The sequence below is a fragment of the Rhinolophus sinicus genome, chromosome 2, assembly GCF_057876585.1.
Source record: "Rhinolophus sinicus isolate RSI-liver-muscle chromosome 2, RSI-T2T, whole genome shotgun sequence".
NCBI lineage: Eukaryota > Metazoa > Chordata > Mammalia > Chiroptera > Rhinolophidae > Rhinolophus > Rhinolophus sinicus.
In genome coordinates, this window is record NC_142502.1 from 157804585 (window position 1) to 157826765 (window position 22181).

The window sequence follows — 22181 nt, forward strand, 5'->3', positions numbered from 1 at the left end:
CTGTCTATGTCCTAATCTCTTCTTTTAAGAACACCACTCACATTTAGGGACTACTTGTATGACCTCATTTTACATTAATTACCTTTTTAAAGACCCTATAAACAAATACAGTCACATTCAGAGGTACTGGAAGGTTAGGGCTTCAGCATATGAATTTGTGGGAACAAGGGGTCATGAGACCATCCCCTGCCTTCAAACTGAAACACGTCAGAACCTCCCTGGGTCAAGGAGAGTCGGTATGCATTTTAAAGACCACCTTAGAGATAGAGATGCCATGTATTTGATGGGACTACTGTGACTTGAAGAATTCTGGAAATTGCTCTTGCTTATTATATATGACTAAAACCCAGCTTATTTCCACAAAGGATTAGAACAAATTTAAGTGATAAAACTTGAACTGTAAGCTCTGAGAGGGCAGGGCTGAGTCCTAGCACAGTGCTTGCACATAGCAGGTGTTTAACAAATGTTGTGGACAAGAGAAAGAAGATGAGGGAAGGGAGACGGAGGGATGGCAGAAGCTGAAAAATAATTGAAAGTGGGTGAGAAGTATACCAATTGCTGGGACACGGTCCTAAACAATTAATCACTACATTGGCTCGGAACTTCCATTGTGCAGGCAAACTAGGCACTCAGCATTCCAGAAAAGAGAGCAGGGGCCCAAGTGCCCCTGGGAAACCAACACTTCAGATCCTGAATTCAAGGAGAAATGAATTTCATGCATCTTTAAATAAGGGACATGGCAATGATATTTTTTCTTTGGTTTTGCAGAAGACAAAGAAGACACCTTTTCAAAAAGGTGATTCCACCATCCCTCCCTAAAGGCTGGAAGTGAAACATTAAACCATAGTGAAAGCATTTCCATGCAGAGCAAGGATAACATGGTCGATCGTTGCTGTTTTTTGGTGACCTGACTTAATGTAGAGATGACATTTAGAGTCCCTATAAGAGGGGATTTCCCAGGGTCTCCAGGGTTTCCAGTCCCCAGTGGGGGGACCCTGTGCTCCCCATTTTCTAGGCCAGACAATAAGCCTCTCAGTACAGTGAACATACCTCATGGCTGGCACCTAGTAGGTACTTCATGATGTTATAAAAGTGAGTGACCAGGTGAGTGTAGATGTGAGTGAGGGGCTATGATCTGAATGTTTGTGTCCCCTGTGCCAAAATTTATATGTTGAGACCCAACCCCGAAGGTGGTGGTACTAGGAGGTGGGGCCCTTGGGAGGTGATTAGGTCATGAGAGCAGAGCCCTCATGGGTGGGTTTAGAGCCCTTATAAAGAGGTCCCAGAGAGATCCTTCACCCCGTCCACCATGTGAGGTTACAGAGAAAAGACGTTGTCTGTGAACCAGGAAGCGAGCTCTCCCCAGACTCCAAATCTGCAGGTGACTTCACCTTAGATTTCATAGTCTCCAGAACAGTGAGAAATAATTTCTGTTGTGTATAAGCCACCGTGTATGGTATTCTCTTATAGCAGCCCGAACAGACTAAGACAGGGAATGAATGCCTTCAAAGCAAGATCTGACACTTGACATACTGCTAGGGAATTTTGAACCATCATTTCTATTTTCTCCACGACAGAGGTCTGCCCAGCGAGGCCTTCTCCTTTCTCTGTCCTCTGTGGGGTGAGTAGCCTTAATAATGAGCATATTTACTGAGTATTTATGCTGTCAAGCACTTTGCTGAGTACAGGCGCCGTCCCCTCTAAGCCTCACAGGCACTCTGTGAGGTAATACTGTCTCCGTTGGCTAGATAAGGACATGGAGTTGTGGCAAGTGCTCTGAATGAGTGGTGGGGACCAGATGCAACCCGAATCTCCGACTACAGGACCTGGGATTTTAACCACCATATTCTGATACTTGGGCAAGTTACTCAACCTCCCTCTCATAGTCCATTTGGGCTGCTGTGAAAAATCTACCGATAGGCTGAGTGGCTTAAACAACATTGATTCCTCACAGTTCTGGAGGAAGGTAGGTCCAAGATCAAGGTGCCAGCAGATTCGGTGTCTGGTGAGCGCCATCTTCCTGATTTTCACATGGCTGCCTTCTCACTGTGTCCGCACACGGTGGAAAGAGAATGAGAGCGCTCTCCGGGTCCCTTTTGTAAGGTCTCTACCCTCATGGCCTAGTAACCTCTCAAAGATCCCACCTCCTAGAGCCATCATCTTGGGGGTTAGGATTCCAACGTATCAATTTTGGAGGAACACAAACATACAGCCCATGACACTCCCTGAGGTTAAGTGAAACACCTGTCTTGACCCTGAGCCTTGCCAGGTGTGGGTGTAAGCTTAGCCTTCCCCAGGAAGCTGCTCCAAAGGCAGTCTCCACTAGCTTGTCCATTTCTTCCCCTCTCAGCATCTTCTACAGCCCCCTGCAATCTGGCATCCGTGAGGCTGTGCCCCCTCCCTTCGTGCTTAGAGCCAGCTCCCTCCTAGTGGCCAAAGCCCAGGGGAACTGTTAGGTTTCTATCTTACTAGATCCTTCTAGAAGTTTCCTTGCCCCCTCATTCCTGCTTCTCAAACCACTTGCCTCCTCTGGCTTTGGTGACTTTGTTCTCTCCTGCTTTTGTGTCCTACCTTTGGCTTCCCTTCGTTAGTCCCTTTCTGCTACCAGCCTGCTGTGGGCCACCCCCACCTGCCTGATGCCACCGCCTCCCAACTGGACTGCTTGATCCTGACCCTGCAGGCTGTCCTCAACAGGGCAGCCGGAGAGACTGGCTTTTTAAAAAAATTATTATTATCACTGTCCTGTAAAATTTTAATAGATAAACATTGACTGAGATCATATACACCCTGTATACAAAACACAAACTGATATGCTCTCAAGTATTTCCTTTGTTACAACTGAAAGATGTCAGGCTTGAGAGATGAGATTGAGAGATAGGAGGCAACAAATTTTGGCGCAGACTCAAAGTCACATTACTTCCCATGGATTCAATTTGATCATCTATAGAATGGGGACAATGAGGACATTCTCTTTCCTGAGTTATAGTGATGAGCAAATGTGATACGATCTAAAAATTTGCCCTATACGCTGTCCAGAGCTATTTAAAATGTTAATCGTTGTTCTTATAATCTTAATTCCTTCTAGAATGGCATGAAATTCTGCTGATAGAGAAAACAAGACAGTTATCGGTTATATTCAATAGCTCCATTGTCACTTGAAATCTACTTGAATCATTTATTATATTTCTTCCTCTTTTTATAAAACCACTGGTTTATCTGTTTATCTCTAATTCTAAAAAAAAAATAAAAAATGAGAGCGATAAGTTTTTCTCATATTCTGGGTGTTTCTCTAACAAACTTTGCCCTGAGAGTGTCCATGAGAGAGCTGCTGACTAGTCTTTGTCCAGAATGTTATTTCTTTTTCCCTCTTCTCTTGTTCTCCAGCTGCTCTGCCTCAGGGCCTTTGCTCTGGCTGTCGCCTGGCCTGAAACACTCTTATTCCAGATGTCACCTCCTTCTAGTCCTTCATCAAATGGTACTTGCTTAGGAGGCCTGTCCTGATGTGCCCCACTTAATACCACAACCTGCTCCCTTGCATCCCACTGCAGACCCCAGCCATGCAGCCAACTCTGGCTTTTTCTTCTTTTCACAGCACTTACCACTTTCGAACATACCACATCATTATTTTATTTTTTTTTTTAAAGATTTTATTGGGGAAGAAGAACAGGACTTTATTGGGGAACAGTGTGTCCTTCCAGGACTTTTTTTTTCCAAGTCAAGTTGTTGTCCTTTCAATCTTAGTTCAGCTTCAAGTTGTTGTCCTTTCAGTCTTAGTTGTGGAGGGCACAGCTCAACTCCAGGTCCAGTTGCCGTTGCTAGTTGCAGGGGGTGAACCAGCAACCTTGTGGTTGAGAGGATGCGCTCCAACCAACTGAGCCATCCGGGAGCTCAGCGGCAGCTCAGCTCAAGGTGCTGTGTTCAATCTTAGTTGCAGGGGGCAGAGCCCACCATCCCTTGCAGGACTCGAGGAATTGAACTGGCAACCTTGTGGTTGAGAGCCCACTGGCCTATGTGGGAATCGAACTGGCAGCCTTCGGAGTTAGGAGCACAGAGCTCTAACCGCCTGAGCCACCGGGCCAGCCCCACACCACATAATTTACTTGTGTATTATGTTTGTAGTTTGTTACCCATCTCCCATGCTGAAATGCCAGCCTCATGAGGCAGGGAACTCTATCTGTTTGAATCACTGATGTATCTCAAGGGCTTAGCACAGTGCCTGGCATATAGTAGGTCCTCAATAAATATTTATTGAGGGAATTAAAGCATCCTCACAGGCTCCTCTCTGCTGTTTAAATGCTGGAATTCCCCAGAGGCCCTTGTTCTCATATTGTACATGTTCCCTGAGCAGTCTTATCCATATGACCCCTGAATCCTCATCCCAACCCAGACCTCCTAAGCCCTTCCCCACCACCTCCACCTGCTTGGCTAAGCATCTTTATGACTCAGCCAGCAGCAACTCCTTTGGGAAGCCTTTCCAGGCCTCTTCCCTTGTTTCCTGGCATCCCACATCACACATGCTCTTATTTTCATAGGGTATCACGGTCATTCTTTTGAGAACAAGGACCTTATCTTATTCATTTTTATTTATAAATTTAAAAAAAATAACAATGCTTGTTGGAGGACAAGTTATGGTTTCAAAAGTAGTAACTACCCTCTTTGTACCACAGGAAATGTGAAATATTTATAAAAGCATATAGAAGAAAATTAAAATAAAAATCACCCATATTTCCACATCCTAGAGGTGTGCTCCATCTATGGAATTAAATACATGTGTGTGCACACACATGCACAGATATAACCAAATAAACTGGAAGACTTGGAAGGAATTTCTTTACAAAACAAACAATGAATGGCATCCAATAAAATGCTGTGATGGAATGCTGAGTGAAGAACCATTTTGAGAAGACAAAAGCAGCCCCTGAGAGCAGGGAGCTAACCGGCCTGGTGCTTACAGCTAGGCTGGGGTGCTCTGATGTTGAACATAAGCCATTTCACAGGACAGCTACATCAGACACAGCCACTTTATGACCGCGATGGACTGAGATGAAAACAAGACCACTCACCCATAATCATCTCTGAACACACACCAAATAAGCACACCATCCAAACCACAAAAATGACCAAACACCTCTCTCTGATTAATATGAGCAACTGCTGCTTCTTCACCAATCACAGCTTTGGCCTTGCTCCGTTATTCCCATCTTCTGGCTAAGAATTATCGTGACACCCAACCCTAGAATTATCCCTGATCCCTGGCAGTGTCCAATCCAGAGCAAAGCCTTGCTTCCTTGAGCCTTCCCCAAAATCACTTAACCAAGCCCAAATCCAAAATAAGTTCCTTCTGCTACCCGCTGACTTAGATGCCCCACAGGTCCCCATGGTGCAGTCTCCCTTGTCGCAATGAGTCGGTACACTCAATGCTGTTCAACTGTGGGTGTGTTCCTGGTGGCCTTGGGCTGCAGGGCATGGACAATACACATATCAGCATATGCCTTCGCCAGCCTCATGCCTGGCACGTAGCAGGCCTCAAGAACATGTTAGATGAATTAACTAAAACTAAGATGGAAACCATGTTTCTGTTACAGTACCAGCCTATGACCACTCGACAAACTGCCAGTTCTGTCAGGAATTTAGCACTTACATTATAGAGGGCGAGAGGATATGTAAGACATGGGTTGTGTCCTTATTGACAAGACAACACAGAAAAACTCAGAGGGTTAACGAGTGCTCTGGGACAGCAGTCACTAGTGCAGAGGCCATGAGCTGAAGGGCTGCCCGGTGATGAACGGGATGTGTATGGCTGAGATGGAGCAAGTGGTTGCAGACCTGGAAAGGAGTGGAACGGTGGGTGCAAAGACATGGAGGAAAGAACATCCCTGATAGCATTTGCTGGACACTCGGTTCTGTGCAGGGAGGGGTTCTGCATGTCTTGCTCACCTCATATCCCCACAGTGCCTGACACAGAGCAGGCTTTCAGTAAATACTTGACAAATGAATATGTGTGTGTGAATAAATCACAGAGGGAATCCGAGGGCCTGAAGAAGAAGGTCCAAAGAGAGGAGATGGTGCAAAAAATAGTGGGTCAGGGCCTTGAATGCTGGTCTAAGAAACGCTAGATCCTCCTGTCAGTGAAGAGCTCGGTGTGGTATGAGCAGGAGAGTAATCCCAGCAGAACTGTGCTTCGATAGGGCTGATCTGGGACAATGTGCAGAACGGAACTGTAGGAGAGAGAAACCAGTGAGTCCGCGTCCCAGGTCATCAGAGCCTCTCTGTGTGAATAGGGGCGGGGCTAAAGCCAAGTGATGAGTGAAAGGAAGTGGGACTTGGAGTTGGCCAGAGCTGAGTGGGGATCCCAGTTGTGCCATTTTCTGTGACCTTGGACAAGGTGCTTGACACCACTGAGCCCCAGCCTCTGTCTCCTGTCGCTCGGAATCTGGTGCACTCATGCCACGGACCCAGAGCAGGTATTTTGGGCAACTCTCTGGCTTTGTACAATTGTTTCCATGTTTCAGAGCAAAATCACAGTTGCATTCTCTGAACCAGAGGTTGAATCGGACCTCAAGAAGTAGAATGGAAAGAGAGAGGTAGTTGGGGTTTGGAGCTGCATGCTGGTGATGTTATTTCACTCATTGCTTCTCTGAGCGTTGGTTTCCTCACCTGGATAATGACCATGACCCCGCCCCCCACCCTCCAGGAGTGGCTCTGGGAATAGGCCTGTGACAGCACCAGTAGAATGCTGGGTGGGCGGGGCCAAAGGCAGGGATCAACCTCCCGTCCCTGTAGGCAGCTGAGAGCAGAATGTGCCCTGGGAACTGACTCCCACCTGGTGTGGAGGAGGGGTGCCCTCGCCCCTTAGCCTCAGTGTAGGGGCCACAAGTCCAGGCCCCCCTGACCCAGCCAGGCCCTAACAGAGACCCTTCGGTTCACTGACCTATAGGGGAGGGGGCATGTCAGCGGGCCGGCACAGCTGACATAGGGTTCTGCAGGGACCCTCTAGAGTACTTTTCTGGCTGGAGCTTTAAAGTGTGGGTTTGTTTTCATCATGTCTTCTCTTTATCACTCCTCCGGTGCAGCCAACCAGGCCGCCTGCTGTGAGAAGAGGTGGGGGGGGGGGGAGGCAAGTGCTGGGACAACTCCTTGGATAGATAGATCCAGAACCTGAGGAGTGGACCCCAGGCCTGACTGAGTGTCCAGAAGGCTTGGAATTTAACTTCTCAGGCACTCCGTCCCTTTCCCACGTCTCCCCTCAGCCTGGGCACGGAGGCCCTCCTCCCATTGGTTGGGGATGAGGGGTGCTTCTCCAGGTATATAAAAACTGAACTGATTGAGAAGAGTTGAAACTGTCCACGTGAGAGCAGGAGTCTTTGCTAAACAGGAACCACCATAGGTTTCCTTTTTAATACTCGGCTCCTCTATGATAAATGATTTGAGGTAAAATGTGATTCACTTGCCCTTGTATTGACACTTCCAAGCAGAGGTGGATGGACCTGTCTTCACCCCACAGCCAGGTCTGTCTGCCCTTCTGAGAGGCTGCATGTGCCCTACCACAGCCTTGTGGGGGGGACCCTGCGGTAGGGGAGCAAGGAACAGGGACAGGGCAGACATCGGGGCTTTCCTCATCTCACTGCCCCAACTCCAGGCTCTTGGCCAGGCCTCTGTCCCATCAGGGAGCGTCCCTGCCTTCCCTGGCCTTGGATTCCATTTTCTCCTACAATTCTGGGCTGAGGCTAGGGCTCTGCTCTTTTTGTGGGGGGCAGGAGGGGTGGTGATCTCATCCCTGAAAAGGATTAGTCATCAGAGAGACAGGGACAGATCTGGGGGGGATGGGGAGGGAGGCAGGATGGGCTCTATTTAAATGAGTCATCTTTCAGCCGGCTCCACGGGGCCTGAGCTTGACAGCTGCTCCCCAGGAGAGGTTGTTAATCAGAAGCTACCCAGAGGCAGGAGTAGTTAACCAGCTTTTAATAACTCATTTTGCTGAATGATTTCTGGTGAGGAGAGAAAACCTTAATCCCACAGACAAGCCCAGAGTGGGGGGAGGTTCACGTCAGCCCCGCTGGTGAGGAAAGCAGTGCCACAGTTCAAAGCCGATTCTTGGTGTCGTTTACCCATTGCTCATAATTTACCAAAACCTTCTTAACGTTAAAAATCACCGGCCTGCAGCCTATGGGGTTCAGTCTTCTTCTCCAAGCCCCCCTGCCCTCTCAGCCACCCCTACCTGCTCTCCTGCTCTCATCAAACATAGAAGATCAATCCAAAAAGGCCCCCACAGAACAAATCAAAAGCAAACAGCATCCAGTATGAGCCCAGCCCCAAACCCGGTATGGAGTGAAGGAAACCAAGCTCGCAGCCCTCAGGGAGCTGTCTGTCCATCTAGTTTGCGATATAGACAAATCCACAAATGCCAACAAATAGAGCAGCCCACAGTATTCACTTTTCCACAGCAGTCCCATTTTCCAGTATCCCCCACCCTGCGGCCACACTCAATTTTGGGATTGGAGAAGGTGGTGCCTCCCTCTAGCTGGACGCCCCACCCAGCTCAGAGCCCTGAGCCTGAAGCAAGCCCAGAAGGGATGTTGCCACTCACCTGGAACAACTGAGGAAACTGAGGCCCAAGGAGGTGGAAGCACAGCGAGTCAATGGTAGAATTCGTTCGGTCCTGGGGAGAGCTTTTCCTTGCTGCCAAAATTCCTAGTCAGCACTTGTTTATATCTCGCGTCAGGTGAAACAGCATGGCACTTCAGCTGTGATGCAAGGGCCACGCCTCGCCTGTGGTGTTTCCTAATTAAGCGTGCTGCGTTTTGAGTGCTTACCATGTCCTAGGCACTGTGGGAAGCATGTGGGAACCACCTCCTCATTTACTCCTCACAGCAACCTTCCAAGTAGGCAGGCATCAGGCCATTTTTAGAAGGAGAGGTAACATTTCCACCTTGCCCCACTAGCAAGTGGAGGTGCTGTAGTCTAATGCCAGAGCCCCTGCTCCCATCTTCTGCTCTCAGCTCTCCAACAAAGGTGATGTTGGCCCTTCCCAAGCCACAAGAATGGAGACTTGCTGACTTTATCTTCTGCAGCTGGAGGCTTCCAGAGCTTGTCAGTTTCTAGAAAGCAAAGCCTGCTAGGCTCAGGTACTGGAGAAGCTCCTAGAGGTGCCAGGTAATGCTCTCACTCCCACAAATCTCCTGTAAGTTCAGCCCCAGGATGAGGTGGAGAGGAAGTTCTCCCAGCCTTGTTCTTCCACAGGTTCACCCACTCCGTTGGCAGAAGGTACTGCATACTGTCTGTGGGCCAGACACTGAGCTGCACCTGGAAACTGGCCATGGTGAACCCCTCACACGGCTGGTCCTGTGCACTCCCAGTGGGGCACGCCTTTCTCAAACCATGCCTCTACTTCCTCCCTCTCAAAATCCCACCTACCCTTCTAGCCTGAGCACAAATTTCTCTTCCTCTGTAAGTCTTTCCCAGTCACTCCGCCAGGAGGACCTCAGCTGATTCTGACCTAAGTTGGTCTGCGTGTGCCTGGTCCTTGGGGATGGTTTTAAGGTTCCCAAGTGATTCTATTGTGTAGCCAAATTGAAAAACTGCTCCTTGAGCCAGAAACAACTTACTTCTTCTGAACTCTTGTGTATTTGACTTTCTCCCTCATCACATCACAAGCTACTGCCTCTACTATCAAATCTGGGTTCTGCCACTTGCTTGTTCTGGGACCTGGGCAAGTTATTTAACTACAGTGTCTTTATTCAATGTCAGTCTGTTTATTAATCTTACAATTGGGGATGATAATAATTCCCATTGTCATTCATTAAATGTAAAACACCGTCAATTATAAATGCACCATTATTGCATGCCATTAAGAATTCAAAATATTATCAAATAAACTATGCCAGGTCATTGATTGTAAGATGCATCCTGATTTCAGGGATGTTAAAATTCAAGGAAAATGCTGTGACTTAAATAAATGAAACCCAGTGCCTCATGGAGTTGTTGTGAAGATGAAATGTATTGATATACATGAAGTCTTGGCACAGTTCCTGGAAATAGTGAGGGCTCAACATGTCAGCTATTATTACCCCCTCCGAGGTTTCATTCCTCACTGATAGCCTTAATGACTTTGCCCAGCCGTTCGTTCAGACCCACCCCTCCCAAAAGGTTTGGGGCTTCTCCAGGCTGGTTGGTTGTCCTCCCCAGGGAGTGACTTAGATAAGGATGAAATGGGCAACCCTGGGGTTCCAGGGCTGAGGCTCATGTCCCAGGGATGTCTCTCTGGCCCAGTGCTCTCTCAGGTCCCTCCCTCCTCCATGGAGTGTGGCCAGGAGCTTCCTCTTTCTCCCTGAGGAGCGAGGAGCGAGGAGCAAGGAGCATCAGTGTCATGGCTCTAGCCACAGAGCAGCCTGATGGCAGCCCCACCCTCCCCCACACAGCCCACCCCACATCTCTCTCTGGCCCCGTTGGGAGGGGCACTGGAAGGCTTGGCTGCTGGCCTGGCTTTGGGCAAGGCCCAGCCTGGTGTGAGCTTCAGACTTCTTGATTACCATGTTTCCCCGAAAATAAGCCCCAGTGAAGATCATCAGCCAGACGGACGCATTTAGTACGTGAGGACGATGTTCCAGAAGATGACATGACTGTATTTGAATAAATGTAGATTGTTGTACATGAAAAAATAAGACATCCCCTGAAAATATGCCCTAATGCATCTTATGGAACAAAAATTAATATAAGACCCGGTCCTGTTTCCGGGGAAATACCATATAAGACCTGGTCTTATTTTCTGGGAAACACGGTATTAAAGCGAGGCTGCTAATCCCTCCTCCAGCCAGTCACGAAGGATCAGGTGATATGGGGATGTTGGGAAAGGCTTCTCAGAGGAGTGTGCCTAGCAGACAAGTGGGCCCATGGGTAGGATTGCCAGATTTAGCAAATAAAAACACAGCACTCCCAGTTAAATTTGAATTTCAGACAAACAATCATTTTTTAGTATAAGTTTGTCGCAAACATTACATGGGACATACACTAAAAATGATTCATTATCTGAAATTCATATTTAACTGGGTGACCTGTATTTTTATCTGGCAACCCTAATGCGTCCTTTCCCATCCCCTGCCCACAGACCCCACACCTCAGCTTTCCCACTCTCTCTGATATTTAACTTTCAGCCTTTAGAAGTTCTTAAAATGTTTACTCCCAGTCATTCAGTCAGCAAATAACCATCAGTGCCTAATTTATACAAGATTTCTTCATTCACTGTAGAGAGTAGAAAGATTCATAAACCTTTATTAAGGGCTTATGAATGTGTGAGGTACTGTTCTAAGTGTTTTACATATATTAACTCAATTTATTACAAAAAAAATATTGAGGTAGGTATATTATTATTTCCATTTTACAGAGGAGGAAATTGAGGCATAGACAGATTCATTAATTTGCTCAAAGACATACAGCTAGGGAGTGGTGGAGCTAAAATTGAAACCTGGGCAGCCTAATTCAAGACAGCCAATATGATGTGGCCCTTACTAGCACAGGGTTTCCAATATCATGGTGAAGACAGGCCCCAGCATGTAATTAATACTAAGTCATCTGTGCTTGCTACTCAAAATAAAGTTCACTGACCAGCTGCAGTGGCATCGCCTGGGACCATGTTAGAAATGCAGAATCGTGAGCCTCACCCCAAAAGCTAACAAGATCCCCAGGTAGGTTCTAGGCATCCTAGTCTGAGAATCACTACTCCAAACAAGCAAAGTGAGAGTCTAGGAGTATCCATTCACTCAACAAGCTTGGCCAAAGCACATTCCACATCCCAGGCACTGTTCTAGGCATTGCAGTGTCACGGTGACTTTTCTAAAATGTGGGAAATCCTCGTGTATGTTGTTAAGTGTCTCATCCTTAATTCTTCGTGAGGGTAGAGTGCAACATTTCCCAAAGATTACTCTTGGAAACACTCAAGTCACATGAGGTAAGTGTTAGCATAGCCCCCTTGGATTCATAAGTCACAACACAGTAAACGCCCTGAAAAGTCCCGCAGTAAATAAACTTGTTTCACTTTGTTTAACCCATTTTTTAAAAAAATCATGGGAATTCTCCCCACCTCCCCATTAAGTCTATTATCTCTTCATGAGGAACACACTTTGGCAGAGTGTATGACAATTCACAGAAAGGGTTCACATTGGGAGGTTTACATTTTGCAAACGAAGAAATCAAGGCTCAGAGGACTCAGTGATAGGGGCTTGCTTCCATCACTTGGCTGATGAAGGCCACAGTAGAAGTCAAACCTTGGAGTTCAAGTCTGTGCTATTTCCTTGACACTGGGCTGCTTAACCAGGCCATTAACCATTGGCACCAGTTGGAGTGTGTTTGGTTGCATGTCACAGAAAGCTTAAGCAGGAAAAGGGATTTATGGGTTCATGCAACTAGAAGTTCAGAGGTAGGTTGGGCAGCATGGCTAGTTTGATTTGACAGCTCATAAGGGTCATTGAGGCCTCATTTTTTTCAGCCTCCTATACGTAGTATCAGCTTCATCCTAAGGCTGGCTTCTCCTCATGACCACAGATGGCTGCCAACCACCCCTGCTGCTATCTCCTGCTCAGTCCGTAAGGCAGCTCTCCTTTAAAGTGAGAAGTTTTTAACCCGGAAAGTATCAGAGAAGTTCTTCTCTCATCTGATTGGCCTGAATGGAGTCACATGCCCATTCCTGAGCCAATCTCTGTAGCCACAGAAATGCCCTGCATTGATTGGCTTAGGCTTACCCATCCTCGAGCCAATCATGGTAAGGGACTGGATAATCCTGATAGGCCTAGACTAATGGGAGCCGCCCTTGGAATTGAGTCAATTCTCTAAGAGGACAGGCTGCTATAAGATTAATGGTGGGGGTGATGGTTATTGAAGAGACAGGTACAATGTCCACCACAAGGATTTTAGGTCACTTGAAATATAAATCAACATAGCATCGTGATGTACACTTTAAATATCTTACAATTTCACGTCAGCTATACCTCAATGAAACTGAAATTTAAAAAAAGAAATGCGAATCAAAATATTTGAAATTGGGTAGATTCCAACCAGCAAGGTCATCAGGGATAACTTATAACATTGTTTCTTAAAAGAAGGGCTTTAGCCCATTTGCATCAGAATCATCAGGGGACATTTGTTAAAATGCAGATTCCTGGGCCCCTCCCCTGGCCCACTAAATAAACCTCTGGAATGGGGCCTACCTTGGAACCTGCACGTCATTCATACATCCCAGTTGCTTGGAACAGCTCTGGTTACACATGCTGTCCTTGGGTAATTCTTAGTAATGCCCTTTTACTCACAAAAGTATCCTGGATTGGACGCTCAGTTATATTTCTCCTCCTCAGAGTTGACACTGACACTGCAGAGCCAACAGGAAAAGGCCCCCAGTGTGATGGGCCAAAACTTCCCGTCTAGCACAGTGGGAAGGGCTTCAGGGTCTGCCTCGCCAGTTACTAACTATAACCTCGGGCAAGTACCGTACCTACCTTGGCCCATGTCCTGGCCTGCATTGTTGGGGTTGATGAGGCCTCCCTCACAGGGTGGCTGGAGGGATTGGATGTGTCCCCTGGATATGGCTCCAGTGGAGCCACCTGATAGAGAGCAGTGCTGGGCTCCCCATCTCCCTTTCAGGCTCTTTGAACTGAATTCCGGAGGCCCTGTCACTTGGGCCCTATTTGCGAAGGCAGCACCAGGCAGGCTGTGGGAACGAGCTTCACAGCTTTTGTCAAAGTGGCATAATAAAGCCCCCAAGTGTCTGCTCTTTGCAAACTGGGATGACAGATCAATTGTGGCATAAACAAAATAGCAGGCTTGGTGTGAACCCGGGGACAGATTACGCCTCTGCAGGATGTGACTGGGGAAGGAGGGGATTCTCAGGCTGTCTGGGTTTGCCTTTTCTCTGCCTGAAGCTTCAAGGCCCCTCTCCAGAGCCAGCCTGGACGCCTGCAGATTGCCAGAGCTTTGGGGATGGCTGCTCCACTCTGGGGAGCATCTAGCTAGGCAGCAGCCCAGGCAGGGACCCCACTGCCCTCAGCAAGAAGCCTGACCCCAGGACCTCAGCACCCCACCCCCTCCAGAGCTCTGAATCTGTTGATGGGGACGGAGGGTAGACTGTGCCCTCTCCACTTAGTCTCTAGAGCTGAGCTGACAGTGTGGTCTGTAGGGAAGCAAAAGGACGTGAAGCAGGCACAGGAGTCCGACCTCAGGAATTGGGGCAGTGAGACGGACACTGGCATTGGGTGACTTCTGTGTTGTCAGAGAACCTCGTGACCTGCCTGGCCACTCATTCTGGGCAGACAGTGCCACAGCCCGTCAAGCATTTGGCATTATTTTGGGCCTGTGGTCATGGAGGAGACCCGAGGCCAAGTTCTGGCCCAGCCTCCATGTGGGGGAAGCAGGGAAAAGCTGTGCCCTGGCCCAGGGGTGAGGTGCTGACAGCAGAGGGGTGAGGGTCTGTACAAAATCTCCAAGGCAGCCCAGAGACTCTATGAAGGCAGGAACTACATCTGCCTAGTTTTCTACCATATCCCTGAGCCTAGCGAGAGGCTTGCCAAGTAGGTCCTCAGTTAATGTTTGCTGAGGAATGAGTGGGTGCATGTTGGTCTCCCAGCTGCGTATCTGGTGGTGCTGCCATACAGCGGCCCTAGCATAAGGCCATGCCCTGTGGGAAAGGAGGACGGTGGGTGGAAAAACAGGTCTCAGGTCTAGTGCTGTCATTCAGGGATATCCAGGAGGACAGATCCTCAGTAAGAAACCAGACTTCAAAGGGCTCCCTGAGGCGGAAGCCAGGAGTCTAGACATGGCGGAGTTTGAAGGAATCTGACGATGCTCCCGGAGATGGAGGAGATGACCTTTGACTCAGAGGGGGTAGGTCAGGCAGAAGCAGTCCTGTGGGGACTCCAAGGGGCAGAAGAGTACCCTGCCTGTGAGCAACCAGCCTGACTGTTAGCCAAAAGCAGTGGTGCCCTCTGCGTCGCATTCCTCCTGTTGTCCCCAAGCCCTGGGTCAAGTCTCGTTTGAATAGTCCCACCTGTCTTAGCGTGATGCATCCCCCTTCGTGGAAACATCCAGGAAGGAGCAGTGGCCCCTCTGCCCAGCAACAATCACTGGGAAGATAGCCACAAGAGGACAGAGGACTCTTGGGGACAGAAGTTGTGACTGAGGCTCAGCTACCCTCCCTACATGAAAGTGCTCTCCTGGCTGCCAGCCCTGAAGAACTGCAATTTGGTTTTCTCAGAGGAATGGAGGCCCTGCGGTACTGTCAGAAGACAGTCTGGGGTGGTGGAAAGAACGTGAATGTTAGACATCAGCCCCAACATTTCTGGGCTGTGGGCCTTGACAACTAAGTAACCCCTTGACCTGTGGTTTCCTGTTGACTGGGGGTGTGTTTCCCTCACAGGTTGTTGTGGAGAAAGGTGAGATGGTACCTGGGAGCCGACACTGCTGGGTGGTAGGTAGGCCTTCGCCATAGCCAGAGCGAATCTAGGTGGAACCAGTTTATTAAATGGGCCAACATAGGAAGTGGCTTTATCTATTGTCTTAAAAACCTCCCGCTTTGGATCTCTTAACAACGTCTTGGGTAGAAGCTAGATTTTTCCAAATAGTGGTTTTATAAAAGTACTGGCAGTTTTAAAATCAAGACTCTTTCTCAAATGTTCAATCTAAATCAAATCTTTGAATTCACTTCTAATCAAAGCTCAACCTCTCCCGCCAGCTCTGGCCTGACCCATGGCTGAGGGACCTGCAGGGACCTGCAGTGCTGGAGGGGTAATCTGTTTGCTCTTGGCCTTATGTCACTGGTGCCATTATCATCATTTCTTGGCTTTTGCTGGTGGTACAGCAATGCCCACTGTTAGGATAGACATGTCCTTTCATGGGGCCCATGTATGAGTCTTTGAAGACACCCCCCCCCCCGCCCCCAAGGACCACTGCCCTGCACCATTCCCTTGTGGGTGGCGTCCTCTCCAGTGTACTTCCTGTGACTATCTTGCATTCTGTCCCCAGCCCTTTGCCCATCAGCCTCTCACTGCTAGGGCCTCTGGATCCAGCAGGCAGCCCTCTGGAGCAGAATCTCTTCAGATCTGGCTGCCTTCCGCTATGTCCACTTGGCCCATGGAACTCTCACACGTCCGTGATGCAACGAGTCCTAAAAGTACAGCTGCTCCCACTGCTGCCCTCTTCCTGCCTCTGTGGGCTGCTCCAGTCAGCCTCCCACTCCAACTCTCCAGCACAGGAGCCACCCCTGGCTCTCCCAGAATGCTCACCATGCTCCACTCCAGTGCCCCTGGGTGGGCTTGAGAATGTCTGCAGCTCAGGGAGCATCCATTGGGAGGTGAGCTGTCATCTCTCCTCTTGCTGCAGCCTGAGGTTCTCTTGACCACATTCCATCACTTGGCCTGGGTATAGGAGAAGGATGCCACAGCACCCCCCACAACAATAACTCTCCTACTCCATGACCATCTCGCATTATCCCTGGATAATTTCTATCCTTTCAGTACAGCCTGGAGGTGGGTGGTGGGGGTTGCTAGTTACCAGACCCATTTTGCTGTTTTAGTAATTCAATGTGGAGATATCTAGAACTTCTCATTATAATGGGGGTTAGCGTACCACATGTTACTCTTAGCTTTGAGCTGAAAATCCTAAATAATAGGAAAATCCCAGTCAGCATTCTGTTAGTTAGGCAAAGTATTAATTTTCCAGGCTCAGGATTGTCCATTTTGGGGGGAATTTAGCCAAGTGATCCCTCTACCAGAGGCGCTGTTTACCCTACGTGAGTAGAGCAGTGCTGTATATAATGGTCTAAGCACCAGGCTAGAAGCCTGGACACATGTATGGCGCCTGTCTCCCAAAAACTATAGGTCATGTCCCCGATGCCCCTGCTCCCTCACCTATATAATGAGGGGTAGATCAGAATTAAGGTCTCTTACAGTTAGAACAGTCTAGGAATTTTAAAAAGTTTTCCTTATCATGAGATTACCCCCTCAAAAAACCCTCATCAAACACAGAGTTGCACAAATTACTATGCAAATAACATCCATGTAACCACCACCCAGGTCAACACACCATTTCCAGCATCCAGAGGCCCCCTGTATCCCTTACCAGTCACTGCCCCCTGCCACCCCTAGAGGAAACCCCAATTCTGACTTCTATTAAAAAAATCTTCCTTGATTTTTCTGAATAATTTTACCAACCAAGTGTGCATCCCTAAAAAAATCACCATGGTTTGGTTTTGCCTGGTTTTCAATTTTATATAAATGGGATCCAGAGTGTATTCTTTTGTGTCCAGCTTCTTTTGTTTAACATTCTTTTTACGGGATTTATCCATGTTCTTGCAACTAGCTATGGTTCATGCTTTTTCGTTGCTGTATAGTATTCCCTTTTATGAACAGACCATGAGTAAGTTATGTTGCTGGACATTTGGGTTATTGATCTAGGACTTTTTATAAATGCACATACACACACACATACACACATACACACACACACACACACACACACACGAATACAAACACTCGCACTCCCCATAGAGCCATATACATATGTTTGTTCCAAGACCCCCAGTGGATGCCTGAAATGCAGATAGTATCAAACCCTATATATACTGTTTCTTTCTTATACTTATTACATACCTATGATAAAGTTTAATTTATAAATTAGGCACAATAGAGATTAATGATAACTAATAAAATGGAACAGTTAGAATACACTTAATAAGTTATGTAAATATGGCACTGTTACATAAAATAAGGTGACTTGAACACAAGAACTGCGATACCAGGACCGTCAACCTGATAACCAAGACGGCTGCTAAGTGACTAAGAAGCAGGTAGCAGGTATACAGTGTGGATACACTGGACAAACGGATGCTTCATGGCCCACGCGGGAAGGCACGAGATTTCATCGCGCTACTCAGAACGGCACACAATTTAAAACTTATGAATTTTTTTATTTCTGGAATTTTCCATTTAATATCTTTAGATCATGGTTGACCATGGGTAACTGAAACTGCGGAAAGTGAACCCACAGATAAGGGAGAAATACTATAGATTTGGAGCTGATTTTTTTTTTTAAACAAACTCAAGAATTTGAATTTGGCTTTAAGTGTAGCAAAATCCCTCTATCAAATTCCTGGTTACACTGCTAGTTTGGTTTTTCACTCTCTTGTGGACAAATTCTGAATGTAGGGATATATTCCATCTTCCTCAACATGGGTGTCGTCATAATGTTTCCTCCTAACTTGAATCATTAGGCATAAGATCAAGACCTTGGTCAAGCAAGTGGGCATTTCCTCCAGGGAATCTAGAGAATGACCGTGTTTCCCCGAAAATAAGACCTAGCCAGACAATCAGCTCTAACGCATCTTTTGGAGCAAAAATTAATGGACGACCCGGTATTATTTTACTATAAGACCAGATCTATAATATAATATAATATAATATAATATAATGTAATGTAATGTAATGTAATGTAATGTAATGTAATGTAATGTAATGTAATGTAATATTATATTCTATTATGTAATATAATAATGTAATACCAGGTCTTATATTAATTTTTGCTTCAAAAGAAGCATTAGAGCTGATTGTCCGGCTAGGTCTTATTTTCAGGGAAACGGGATTAGCACACAGGTTTAAGGAATTACTCTGAAAAAATATTTTCTCTGACCCTTTTAAGGAGATAGTAAGCCAAAGGAGACAAAACTCTACTCCCCCACTTCCCAGGGCTGGCCAGAGGCAGCCTTCTTGACATTGGTTATGAATTAAACTGGGATGCCCCTGACCTTTCGCTGCAGAGGTGTTGAAAGTTGCTCAGACAGGTGATCCATTTTCAGTTCTGACTGGAAACAGAAGGGAATCTTCCTACCAAGATGTTAAACCCCCTCCCATAACCAGAGTCAGGCAACCATGGGTCCAACAAAGAGACTAAAGCCGGCAGCAGGTTGAGCTCACAGTTTGGAGGGACTGAGCACACTAGTGGGAAGCCAAGCATTATGCAAAAGTCAATTAATAAAGTATCTCCCTTAAAGACTGTGCACTGAGCAACTGGGTAAGTTAAGACTTATTTTTAAGAATTCAAAGCAATAAGCAGCTGCCCAAGCACAGAGCCGACCTCCCAGGACAAAAGCGACCCCATCACATGCAGCACAGGACCCCACTGGGCCAAAGCCTTTCCCTGGGCCACAAGTGCGAGCAAGGGTGACGGCGGTCTTTGGATAAGAAGGAGCGACACCCAGTGGCCCAGCCACATTCACCCGGAAGGTTGTGGACTCATTCTCAAACAACCCTTTTGTCAGTTTCATAAACCCCTTTTCAGAGACCATCAAATAGAGCTACCTGGACTGAACATACTCTCCCTGGTCCTCAGAAATTCCATATGATGAAGACTTTATGGAATTCTACCCTAACAAGGCCCAGATATGCCAATGGTTACCTTACAGAACTGACTGAGGGGTGGGAGAGCAGGTGACACTTGCTTTGTAGGTACTGCAGCGGTTTCTGTTTTGTGGACCCTGATAGATCCTTCCTAGTGACTATTTTGCCCCACCATTTTGTTTATAGATCCCCACAGGAGGGGCCATGAGGTCCCCATCGGTTTACCAGTTGCCAAGATCAGAAACAATGTCAAATGCCACCAGGGAGAGAAATGTCTAGGTACTGTTGCCCCTACACTTGAGTGATGCCACTCAAGATAGGAGCCGTGTCATCGCCTGCATACGCACAGCGACCGGCCCAGAAGGGACCTCGCTGACCCTTGCCCTGTCTCCACAGGTTTTGGAATGACCACCCCCGCCACTGTGGGCGGGAAGGCCTTCCTCATCGCCTACGGGCTGTTCGGCTGCGCGGGGACCATCCTGTTCTTCAACCTCTTCCTGGAGCGCATCATCTCGCTGCTGGCTTTCATCATGCGCACGTGCCGGGAGCGCCAGCTGCGCCGCAGTGGCCTGCTGCCCGCCACCTTCCGCCGCGGCTCCGCGCTCTCCGAGGCCGACTGCCTGGCGGGCTGGAAGCCCTCGGTGTACCACGTGCTGCTGATCCTGGGCCTGTTCGCCGTGTTGCTCTCGTGCTGCGCCTCGGCCATGTACACCAGCGTGGAGGGCTGGGACTACGTGGACTCGCTCTACTTCTGCTTTGTCACCTTCAGCACCATCGGCTTTGGGGACCTGGTGAGCAGCCAGCACGCCGCCTACCGGAACCAGGGGCTCTACCGCCTGGGCAACTTCCTCTTCATCCTGCTCGGCGTGTGCTGCATCTACTCCCTCTTCAATGTCATCTCCATCCTCATCAAGCAGGTGCTCAACTGGATGCTGCGCAAGCTGAGCTGCCGCTGCTGCGCGCGCTGCTGCCCCGCGCCCGGCGCGCCCCTGGCGCGGCGCAACGCCATCACTCCGGGCTCCCGGCTGCGCCGCCGCCTGGCCACGCTCGGCGCTGACCCCACAGCTGGCGACAGCGACGCCGAGGGCCGCCGCCTGTCGGGCGAGCTCATCTCCATGCGCGACCTCACGGCCTCCAACAAGGTGTCGCTGGCACTGCTGCAAAAGCAGCTGTCCGAGACGGCCAATGGCTACCCGCGCAGCGTGTGCATCAACACGCGCCAGAACGGCTTCTCGGGCGGCGTGGGCGCGCTGGGCATTATGAACAACCGCCTGGCCGAGACCAGCGCCTCCAGGTAGACCACCCGCCCACCTGCCCGCCCCGCCGCGCCAGGGACCCTCGCCAGGCTGGCGTGCCACCGGGCGTGGCTCGCTTTCTTTCTCTCAGACGCTGGCGCTTTCTTAAACTTTATCCAATAAAATGAAACCAAAAAAAAAATAACTTTTTTTTTAAAAAGAAATACTATTTGGCCAGGCCTGATGTTATCAAGAACAGGTTTAGGGGGAGCCTGTTTTCCTTGTGGGTCCCCTCTTGGAGAACCGTGACCCCCGGCAGAATCTCCAGGGAGAGAAAAAGTGGCACCCCAGACCCTCACCCGGTGCATACTGCAGGGAGAAGAGTGCCAGCCCTGGGTTTTGCAGACTGGCATTAAACCCGGCCCCCATGCACATAAGCAGCCGGCAACCCCAAAACATATGGTGCAACTTTTCATGGCTCTGAATTACCTCCGCAGCATTTAGAATCCTGGCCCAGCCTAGCAGATTCCTTCTGGTCGTCAGAAGTGATATAGTCACAGTTTTGACAGGTGGGGGTGGGGAGAGCCATCTGTTACCTCCTGCTGTGTATGTATAGAACAGCCGCTACACACACAGAATGCTGTAGTATTATGCAATGAGATGAAACGGCACCAACTTGCGGACTGTGGCATTTCCCTGAGATTGGGAAATTGCCTTGGTAAGGGGCTTAGCTGGCCTTTCTCAGCCTGGAGTTAGTCCCCTCAGCACAGCACACAGGGCAGCCACTTCTAATGAGGGAAGCCCAGGGTGGCCTGCAGGGAGGGGAACATGGCAGGAGGAGCTCTGCTCAGCTTCCCCTGCCCGATCTCAGAGGCTCCAGATGCATCTCTGAATCCCCTAGTTCTCCTTTCTTTCACCAGCATCATCCACCAGAATGCTTTTCCTCATTAACCAGGAACATCTGAGTCTTCTCAGACAAGATTTTGCTTTGTGGGTGTGGATTTTTCTTTCTTAACTCCTGATTATCAGTTCAATGCTTTCCCATTTTAGAGAGCCTGAGGGTACAGAGAGCAGCCCCCAGCCCCCTTGAATCAGAGCTGTGCCAGCTGCACCCTTGGAGCACCAGGGCCTGCAGCACCAGAAACCCAAAGCAGCCATCCTACAAATGTCAGAGAATTTGGCTCCAGATGTTTTTGGGACACATCTCATTCTAAACCCTGTTTGGCCCCCACTCATAATCAAGTGAATTTGTTTCCTCCACGCACAGTGTGTACTAGAGGTGGAGAAAGGCAGGAGGGAGGGAGCTAGCTGATAGAACAGGTGGATGGAAGCAGTTAGGATTCAGGTTTTGCTCTGGATGATCCTCTAGCTGAGGGACAGTTTCTCCCAGACTTACCCTCTGCCACTGAGGAGTCACTGACCTGGAGGAAGACCAGATGCCCACCCTTTCAGCCTAGTTTCTCATCCGAGAAGATGACTATCCTAAGGATCAATGCCAGAGTCTAATCAGACACACTGTGACCCACCAGTATATACAGCTTCTGACGGGGAGTCTTAGAAAAGCACCGGACGCCTC

At 48.5% G+C, this 22181-nt stretch overlaps 1 protein-coding gene across 1 annotated transcript in view; it reads left to right on the forward strand.

Annotated features, from left to right (window-relative positions):
* KCNK12 (potassium two pore domain channel subfamily K member 12) overlaps positions 1–20817 on the forward strand; it is a 47504-nt gene extending 26687 nt beyond the window's left edge. Inside the window, exon 2 of the mRNA XM_019748652.3 lies at positions 19767–20817. Coding sequence (XP_019604211.1) covers positions 19767–20668 — 902 coding nt within the window. The 3' untranslated portion in view covers positions 20669–20817. The remainder of the gene's footprint in view (positions 1–19766) is intronic.
* The last annotated feature ends 1364 nt before the right edge of the window (positions 20818–22181 follow it).